General features: G+C 30.2%; 1 protein-coding gene across 4 annotated transcripts; it reads left to right on the top strand.

Annotated features, from left to right (window-relative positions):
• Positions 1-868: 868 nt before the first annotated feature.
• On the top strand, positions 869-10,212 carry LOC129915760 (peroxisomal carnitine O-octanoyltransferase). 4 transcript variants are annotated; one of them, XM_055995423.1, is made up of 8 exons: positions 869-1,043; positions 7,846-8,410; positions 8,473-8,681; positions 8,742-8,957; positions 9,017-9,208; positions 9,272-9,402; positions 9,458-9,874; positions 9,937-10,212. In XM_055995423.1, the coding sequence occupies exons 2-8, from the start codon at positions 7,849-7,851 to the stop codon at positions 10,064-10,066; spliced, it is 1,857 nt and encodes a 618-aa protein (XP_055851398.1). In that variant the 5' UTR covers positions 869-1,043; positions 7,846-7,848; the 3' UTR covers positions 10,067-10,212. The 4 variants fall into 4 exon arrangements, with proteins under 4 accessions (XP_055851398.1, XP_055851399.1, XP_055851397.1 ...); XM_055995424.1 differs by lacking the exon at positions 869-1,043 and adding an exon at positions 1,164-1,350; XM_055995422.1 differs by lacking the exon at positions 869-1,043 and adding an exon at positions 1,420-1,516.
• Positions 10,213-10,632: the final 420 nt, after the last annotated feature.

The following is a 10,632-nucleotide window of genomic DNA, read 5'->3' as shown; positions in this document are numbered from 1 at the left end:
TAAGGTGTTAACATAGTGCTTAAGGAAATGGTCAAAGAGATAAAAACTCTTTGTAATGGACCAAACAATTTTTGTTTTCCTTTATACAAACTTCATCGACAGCTTCTGCAACGATGCAAAATTGGTAGTGATTTTAAGAGAGATTTTCATATAGGTAATCAAATCACTAAAATACAAAACAAATCATTTAGTGCTGCACATATTAGAATTGTATATGTTTATAATATAGGTATCTTTTGATTTTCTGAAAAAAATTTCGGGGGGGGGGGGTTAAACACCCAAACCCCCCCCCCCCTAAATACGGCTATGACCACACTATATTATTTTCAATGGTCCAGAAAACTAGTTGTCGGCTTGTTGCACATTGATTCAACGAAGAAGAAAACCCAGATATCTCAAAAACGAACAAAATTGAGTTAGCTTTGTTCTTTTCAGGTGACGATATTATATTTAACTTTACGGAAACCAACAGTTTAATGCTTATTATACTTTATATAAGCTTGGCATTTTTTGTCAGCAGTTTTATATTTAGTTTATCCAGATCCATACAATTTTGCACCCAAGTTCGTTTAATAAAAAAAAGTCACTATGGCGTATGAGTAATATTTTTTTTGGAATTAACTATGTTTCTTCATTTGATCAATTTGTATATAATTCATACGAAATTGCATTCATCTGCAATTAAATTTAAAACTATAAAAATTGTTTACATTTTGAAATTGTTTAAAACATTCAAAACACTATATACTACAAATGACAGCACTGTTGCAGTCACAATTATGCAAGTTATTCTATTTCCAGAAAAAAGAGAGAGTATAATAATCCAGTCTCTGCAATAAACAAAATTCATATACAAATCAAACCTGAACTAAAACCCAACAGAGCCATTCCAATTTCCAACTCAGACGGACAACCATCAGTTATAATCTTGCTTATATTTTGCAATATCAATCGGTATCAAAAAATCTTAAAAAGAAAACATTTTTTTTTTAATATTTTTGTTTTGATATCTATCAAATTTGATCGAAGTTCAAGTAATTCGGGTAAATTGTGCATTTTTATTAACATTTTTATCAGAGTTTAATAATGCTTATCATAAAATTGCACTTAAACTGAACTTTAAAGTCCAAAGTTCACTCTTCCACAACAGTTTATTGAGTGTTTGTTTTGTTTCTCTACTCGTACTCTAGCTAGCTAGTACCTACTATCTACTTTGTGAATTTAATTTATACTTTTTTGGAAAGTATTATTTAGTGACAGTCTCTGTCTCCATCCAGTGCATGCAAATGTCCAAAGAGGCCATACAATTTGTGAATATAATTTGATAAGCTATTGAGCTTTGTAAGAAAGGTACTTTGAGAATTTTTGATAAGAAAGGGAAGTAGTGGTTCGGTCATTAATATTTTTAAACGCATTCTGAAAAGCTTTCGGAGACATATATTGAAGACCAGCGGCAGAGTGTCAAATAAGTTTATCTCATTGTTATCACAAAATTACCCAATTTATGTTGCCAGAAGTGAGTAGGTACATATTTTTCGAGACCGTTTTTATGCTATGCATTGGAGAAAAAGATGATTAAACAAGAATCTTAATTTTGGTTTAAATATTTGTGTGCGATTAAGGTTACAAAAAATATGAATAAATAAATTGTTATCGATTCAATGAACAAAGAGAAAGTATAAATAAATTGTCAATGTTTAAGGCAATATGATGAGAGTTTCTTGTAAGTTGAATATATGCAGGAGAATGACTTTAAAGCTTAGCAAAAAAAAATTATTACAAATTCTTGAGTTAATTATTATCTTGTGTAATTGTGTATTTAAACTATATGTTCAACTTTAGATACATTGCAAACTTTATGGAATTTTAAACCGGTGTTCGTTATTTATTTTGTTGTTTACTCTTAGGGAAGACCAAAGGTTTATTAGTGTAATCCTTGACTTAAGTGACATTTAAATTAAAATAAATAATAAAATCACTATGCAAATTGAATTTTTTAAAACTATTTTGGCACTTAGTTGGATTACCTTCAAAAAAAATTAAAAAAAAAAACGATTCAAACTTTGAAATGTAAAAGTACTGTGCCTATATAAATAAAGTGGATTAACAAATCTCATTTAGAAGTCACTGCATTTTTGTTCAAGTTTTCATTTCCATACATATTTTTTATACGAAAATTTCTTAAATTATTAATTTTTTTCGAAAGAAATTAAAATCAAACAGTCGTATAAAATGAGAAATATTTAAGGGGAGATTTTTGGGTTTACAGTAGCGCTCTTTCTTTTAAGTTGATACCAATTAGTGATAATTTTAGAAAACGCTTATATACTTTGCTATACCTTCACTAATTGTAGAAACTCAATATTATGTAGGTATGATAGATTATAACTGCTAGCTGCTGCGCCCTTCATGATGATGGTTCGAGAATAAATTTTTCTTGTTGTAAAAGAATTTCTATTGATGTGAAATAAGCAATGCCTTTCCCTTTAAAAAAAAAGTCAATACAGGTTGAGTTTGTAGATCTTGCAAATCGTGGAATAAGTTAATTTCTTCCTATCTAAAGAATACCGACTCTTCATTAGCCAATTTTTAAATAAATGACTGTAGTATTCTGGGACCCCATCTTGTTGATTATGATTACGGTGACCATCCGTCCCGGTTTACCCGGGACTGTCCCGTATTTCTACAGCTTGTTCCGGGTTTTTATTTAAGAAACCCGGGACGTATAAGTGTCCCGTATTTTGTAATTTGTCCCGTGATTGTCCCGTATTTGGACATTCTCTGATTTTTGTATTATTCAATATTTTAAATACTTTGTATGGAAAACTAGAAAACAGTGGCTGGAAATTAAAGTTTTTCTAATTTTTCGGAAAAAGCATTAAACCTAGTACGCTGCTGAAGCAAAACGAAAATTTTTCTTAATCTCCAAAGTCAAAAAACTTTTGCTGCAAGAATAATTGCCTGGACAAATAAATGGGAGTGACAAACTATTAAAAAATCTCCATATATGTATTCTAACACAGGTAAGAATTTCGTTACCTAAGCTGCGTATTGTGCAACCAAAAGCAAAATTTTGTGCTGGTTTTGTATGAAAATTTTCGTTTCGCCTCTAGACTAGGCTTTAGTTTTTTTTTAAATGTTCGTCAATTATTTAGTTCCAGCTTCTGTCTGTCAGGTTGCTACACCAGGTAAAATGTTTTCGAATAAAGAAGAGTAAAGAACCCAGATAAGTTTCAAAACTTTTAAGGACATGTTAAAAGTTGTGTTAAAGATCATACAATTCCAAAATCATTTAAAATAAAATTAAAATGTTAAAAACAGCTCTCCCGGTTTTGATTAAAAAAATATATGTTTAGATGTTAATAACAGACATTGCTATAAAACCATTTTCTTGATTTCTGGTTTTGTAAACGACTTAAATGGTTTCAACAAAAACGCTCCCATAAAATCGTTTAGGAAATCTTGATGTCAAAATAAGAAAAAATTATGAAAACTCATTTGAAAAAATTTAATTTTTTTTTTTGAAAAATCAATATTTTCAAAACGATCAAATGAATTTTTTATCTGTCCCGGGTTTAGATTCCAGAAATATGGTCACCGTAATTATGATGCACTTAGGTAAATTGATAAAATATTCTGGATTGGATCTGGTAAATCATTTTGCAACACACCTCCATCAATCAATATTCGCAATTAAAATTAAAAATACAAAAAAAACGGGATCTTATCTGCATACAAATTTGAATTAATATTTGTTGTAACTGCATTTTAAATTAATATTATCTTAAAGAAAAAAAAATAATAAATCTTTTACTCTTAGTATTTTAAGACTAAAACAAAAAACACATCTTCTTAAGATTTCAACTGGTGGAGACTTTCCCGCAAGTATCTTAAAATGTATGAGTTTTCTGGTAAACTTGTTAACCACTTCTTTTTTGTTAATTAATATTTTTCTCATAAGAAATTAATAAAACACTATGTTAATTACACAATTTCTCGAAGAAAATTGGAGTAAAATTTAAAAAATCATCATATGCAAGAAAAAATGAACATAAAATGTTAATCTGATTAACCAAAAAAGATATCAACATTTTTTAAACGCACCTACAAAGAATAATATTTCACCTAAATATAATTATTAATTGTTTTTATTAATTCATCCCTTTAAATTTCTCTTGTCTTATAGTAGTTCCTCACAATATTATAAAAAAAAAAACAAATGTAATAAAAAGAAATGTAATTTAATTGCTGATTAACGATTAACGATTACTGATTACTGTAATCATTAATCGATTACTGATTACAAAATGTAATCAGTAATCGTTAATTAGATTACTTTTCTTGCCAACACTGTTTGAAAGAAATAGTATTGTTGGAAGAAAAATTCCAAAAAATAATTTTTGGATTTAAATAAAAACAAAAAGCATATTTTTTTTGAAAAATCAATTTCCTCGAAACGGACCAATGAAATTTTTTTTTTTTTTTGGTTGAATTTCATAAAACAAATGATAGCAAAAGATTCTCTAGGTAATTTAAGGAAAATATATAAAAGGCAGTAAGGGACAATCTTCCATCGTTTAAGCGATAAATGCAATTTTCTAACATTCTGACCTCAAACACAAAACAAATTTTTTGAAAACAACGGCAACACCTACAATATTTTAAAATACATTTTTAGAAAGCCAGAAGCTCATTCATATCTCTTAAATTTAAATTCACTAAATTTAATCAAGACTTTTTGAAAAAATGGTCCTCAAACTCAGAATTAAAAAAACAAAATGTTATTAGAAAAATTTAAAATGACTTTTTTCCAAACTTTTTCTGATAAAATATGAATTTATTTAAAAAAAATTTTTGGCCATAAATATTATCAGTTGAATTTCGAAGCAAAAAAGGTAAAATATATCACACTTTTGAAAAAAAAAAATGAAAAATTACTTCAATTTCAATGGTTTTTTTTTATTAAAACTGAATGTTTGCATTGAAATAATTAATTTTCTCAAAGACTGTGGTTAATAGGAACTTTAAATTTTTGCTATTTAACTTTCAACAGGGTTATTAAATAATTAAAAAATAATTTTATGTTTAGATGTTGAACTTTAAAAAAAAAATAAGTTACATTTTTTTTCAAAACTTTTATTAAAAAAAGTTCTTCGAAAATGAAATACTTTTTAATTGTTTTCATAAACCGTAATACATATTGACATTTCCTTTTATAATTTGAAATCATAATAAATGCGGCTAAAAAAATTTGAAAATAAATGCATTTTATATTACGACTAAGTTTAAAAAACGACATGTTAAAATTTTTTCAATAATTTTTTTTTTTCAAAAATCTGAGTTCAATTACCATTCTTTCAAAAGCCGTTCATTCAATTAACTTAATTTTAATTTTACATATATGACTAAGCTTCTAGCTTTTAAAAAATGTTTATTTGAATATTGTAGGTGTTGCCGTTGTGTTCAAATATTTTTTTTTGTGTTTGAAGTCAATTAATAAGAAAATTGCATCTATCGCTTGAACTATGGAAGATTGTCCCTCACTCCCATATATTTTTTTTCCTTGAATTTCCTAGACAATCTTTTGGCATCAATTAATTTATAAAATTTAAGAAAAATTTTTGAAAAAAATTTGTTTTTGTTCACAAAAATCTTCAAATAAATTTAAAAAATCAAAACGGCAACACCGTCAATTTTTAATCTATAGACTTTAAAGTATTTTTAATTACCGACGTTTGAAAAAAAGAATATCAAAATCTAAGCTGTTCGGCCGGGTTCCCTAATATTGCCAATTTTTGAGCTTTAGTTACTCCACTAAAAAAAAACTATTTAAAAATAAAAAAGGCCTCTGAAGATTCTTAAAAAAAATATTAGATTTTTTGAAGTAAATCAACCCATCCATAAATTCTGAGATTTGTGACATTTTCACTACCTATCCTCGTCAGAGTCATGTTTGAGGGTTTTTTTTGCAAGTTCAATTTTTTTTCACGAACATGCGGAAGTAAGTTATAATGACAATGCTATAGGTACTACTAATAACAAAATAACTTTTTTGCATGTCAACAACTTCTAAATTCAGTTTGCTCTTCTTTAAAAAAAAAAACTTGTTTACCGATTTGATTAGATATGGGCGTATACTTTTTACGTTATAATTTATTATAAACATCGGTTTTATTAATAATTATATTTTCACAAATTACCGATTATTTTATTTATATGGTTCAAAAGGAAAACATTGAAAACAGTGAAAAATCAACTTATGTATTCAAAGAAAAGAACTAGGTAACTCATTCATAATTCATAACTAAGATAGTTCCAGAATCGTGATAGCGAAATTCTACGGATCAAGGGGCACGGTAGTGCCCAGCCAAGTTCTCTAGCAACTTTGGCACTACACCCTTATTTACAGGAAACAACTCAGGCCATTATCGACCCCCCTCTAACTTCCACACTACATTTGTTGAGCTCGTCAAAACCAAACACCTCACAAAATTTCAGCCTCCTAAGATGAGTAGTTTCTGAGATATAGGGCTTCAAAAATCGCAAAAACCGTAACTGACTGACTGACTTACTCACTCACTCACTGACAGATCATGAAAATTATGGAGAACTTCCCGATATCGTAGAAACTTGAAATTTTACACGGTGATAGGACTTGTGGTGTATACAAATTTGAGATTTTCAATTCAGGGGGCGTGGCATCCGCCCATTTCCGCTGAATTTTCATCATATATTATAGAGCACTTCTGATTATCGTAGAATCTTGAAATTTGGTAGAATAGTAGAGCTGGTAGTTTATACAAAGGAAAAAATTTAAAACTTGCGAATTTCAGCCAGGGGGCGTGGCAACCGCCCATTTCCGCTGAATTTTCATAAATTATTATAGAGCACTTCTGATTGTCGTAGAATCTTGAAATTTGGTAGAATGGTGGTGCTGGTAGTTTACACAAAGGAAAAAATTTAAAATTTGAGAATTTCAGCCAGGGGGCGTGGCAACCGCCCATTCCCGCTGAATTTTCATCAAATATTATAGAGCACTTCTGTATGTCGTAGAGTCTTGAAATTTGGTAGAATGGTGGAGCTGGTAGTTTACATAAAGGAAAAAATTTAAAGTTTGAGAATTTCAGGCAGGGGGCGTGGCAACCACCCATTTTCACTGAATTTTCATCAAATAAAGAGATTTTATATTCTACATACCTTGCAAAAAGTAGTGAAATCACAACAAAAACATTACTGTTAAAAAAGAGCCAAGTTATCCTATGTTGAAATTATGCTGGCACAAAAAGTACTGAGATGTAAAAGTGTACCAAGTTCTAAAGTTTAGGTTCAAATTCGTATCAATAAAATTTTGATTGTTTACTTGGCAATTTTTGAAATAACTTTAAAAATCGATGGTTAAGAAAAATTGTCAAGAGAACAATCAATTTATTGATACAAATTTGAACCCAAACTTTAGAACTTGGTACACTTTTACATCTCAGTACTTTTTGTGCCAGCATAATTTCAACATAGGATAACTTGGCTCTTTTTTAACAGTAATGTTTTTGTTGTGATCCTTTTAACATTATTGGACACTATAACCTTTCAATAAAGATCTAGGTTATCCAGGAGTAAAAGTGTTGTTTCTTTTCGCCATAGTCGTAAAGCCTTCTAGAATCATTTGCACACTCAAAATCTTTACGAACTTAGATAAATAAATTATTTACCAAAAATTATTTTTTTCTTTCGAAAAAGTGGTTAGCGTTTACAGTTTCCTTTAATACCCTGATAGTTTAAGCCAGCCTCATTTAACATTCATATAAAATCTTCAATAACTGAATGCTTATATTTTTATTTCTTTTATAGAAAATGGACCGCGAAAGTCTTTATGTATCACAAGATGGCGAACCATCAACGTTTGAATTTGACGACACTCTTCCTCCGCTACCACTGCCCAATTTAATGACTACACTCCTGCGTTACTATGAAAGTGTGAAACCATTTGGAACTCCCCAAGAACTGCTCAACACACGAAAGCTTCTAACTGAATTTAATCAGGGAATTGGTGCTCAGTTACAAAAAAAATTACAAGAACGTGCTTCCAAAATGAAGAATTGGCTAGAAGAATGGTGGGATGCATACGCATACCATGCCTTAAGATTGCCTTTATATCCATATATGGCCATGTCAACAGTTTTCAAGTTAGACTGCATTGGAATTGAAGAAAGTCAAGAATATTGTCTAAAGGCTATGGCAAGAATCATACATCACACTATTGAGTTCTGGGAACTTTTGAGATATGAAAGAATGAAACCAATGTCATCAAATGGTGGAAAAGTTAAATATTCATCAGCTTTATATAAACGATTTTTGTCAACCAGTAGGATTCCAGGTGATCCTTTGGATAAGGTCGTAAGACATTTTAGATCAAGTACGGACTTTTTTTTGTTCAAGAAAGTTCGATTTCTCAACCTTTTTATCATTAATTTTTAGTAAGTGAATCTGAAAAACCTCCAACGCATGGCTTGATCTTTGGTAAAGGAAGGATATTCCTATTCGATTGCCTCAATGAAGACGGTTCAATTTTGTCACCTCAACAGATCTTGGTGATCCTTAATCAAGTCACTGGAACTTTAGAATTCGAAGGTAAAGGTGATTGTGTGCCTGTCTTGACTAACGACGATAGGACTTTCTGGGCAAAGGTATAAGTTAAGATTGCCAAAAACCTGATCAAATCTAAATCGGTTTTCATTTGTCAATAGAATCGTCAAAGATTGCTTGAGATTTCACCTAAAAATAAAGAATGTCTCCAATTAGTGGAGAGTTCTATAATTGTTGGAGTTTTAGATGATAATCAACCAAAAGATCATGAAGATTCAGCTAACATAGCGATAGCTGGTGATTTCCATTCAAAATGGTCAGACAGAAGCAGTATGATTGTTGCATTTAAAAATGGAAGATTTGCATTTATTGGAGAGGTATTAAATATGATTTTTAGCTGAAATAATAAACTTTTTGAAACTTTTATATCTTCTAGCATTCAGCTTATGATGGAACGCTTAGTTGTCACTTTTCGTTTTACATGCATCTTAGCCTTTTGGAGAGTGGAGAGCCCAACTGGAATGACAAGCCTAAAAACTCTCCAAAGCCAATTGAAGAGATTCGTTTTGATTTGGATGAAACTCTTCAAAATGAAATCAAAAGAGTGATGTTAGACTGTGATTCTAGAGTGGGTTACTAACTTCTTGAAAAATGTTCTTGGTTTTTTTAACCTTCCAGTCTCAATTTTTAGCGAGAAGATGTTATTGTAACTGATTTAACTTTCGATGGGTATGGAAAAGATACTATTAAAACTTTTAAGCTTCATCCTGATTCGTTTCTTCAGATTATTCTTCAATGGACTTATTATTTGCTTCATGGAGAGTGAGTTTTTTTTATTCTTGATATCTCACCTAACTTACAATATAAATAATTCCAGATTTGCTCCAATTTATGAGTCAGCTTTGATGCGACAATATTATAATGGTCGCACAGAAACACTTCGATCGTGTACAATGGAAGTTGTGAAATTCATCAAACTTGCTACAAATCCTGATTCGACGAAAAATTCAATCGCAGAAAGTTTGCGAAAGGCTGTTAACCATCACACTCATATGATGAATGAAGCTCGAGAAGGACGAGGTATCGATCGTCATTTGTTCGGATTATGGTGTGTCATTCAAGAAGAGGGTCTAGAATTACCAGCACTGTTTACAGATCCACTCTATTCGAAAAGTGGTGGTGGGGGTAATTTTGTTTTATCCACCAGTACCTTAGGTTACACCATCGATAATGGCTATGTAGCTCCAATGGTTATGGATGGATATGGTCTGTTTTATAGCATCGTTTCTAATGCGTAAGGTTTTGCATTGATAACTTTTAAATTTTTGTTTTTATAAAATGTAATTTATTTTACAGAATTCATTTGTATACAACAGTTTTTCGAGGAAGTGAAAAAACAAGCGCACACAAGTTCAACAAGAAGTTTGATGAAGTAATGCTGATGGCTAAGGATATACTTGAAGGATCGTCACCAGCAAAATTATGAACAATATGTATGTGGCGTAGTGCAAGGCCAAAAAGTGTTCTAAATCTGTTTGCTGTTAATTTTATGTGATAGTGTGATAAATTGTCACAGATTGAAGGGTCCTCTTTAAGGCAAAAAAATTGTTTTAATAAAACTTTAACAAAACATTTTTTCTGTTTTACTTGAGACCGAAAATGTCCCGAACATGTTCTGAACGTGTCCCGAATGTGTCCGGAACAAGTCCCCAACATTTATTGAACGTGTCCCAAAGGTATTAGAAATTAGATTACAATGATTTAATCTCAGTTTACAGTAGGTGCAGGTAAAATACATATTACAAAAAATCTATAAATAAAAAAAAATATTACCTTCATGAAACTTTGCAAAAAGTTTGCTTTTGGAATAAGAACCAAGGATCAAAAGAGTATAAGTATAAAAAAAAAATTAGGTGGAAGGGTGTTTTTTTTTTTTTGCGAAAAAGAGGGAGGGGTTTAGGGTCAACAAAACAGTGATCAAGATTGATTGTGGAATATAATCATATGACACGTGTTGTTTTGATATTATTTCATGCTGAATCAAATGACATG

Source organism: Episyrphus balteatus, chromosome 3, assembly GCF_945859705.1.
Source record: "Episyrphus balteatus chromosome 3, idEpiBalt1.1, whole genome shotgun sequence".
NCBI classification, from domain to species: Eukaryota; Metazoa; Arthropoda; class Insecta; order Diptera; family Syrphidae; genus Episyrphus; species Episyrphus balteatus.
Note: the sequence above shows the minus strand (reverse complement) of the source record. Positions and strands in the feature narration are given on the sequence as shown.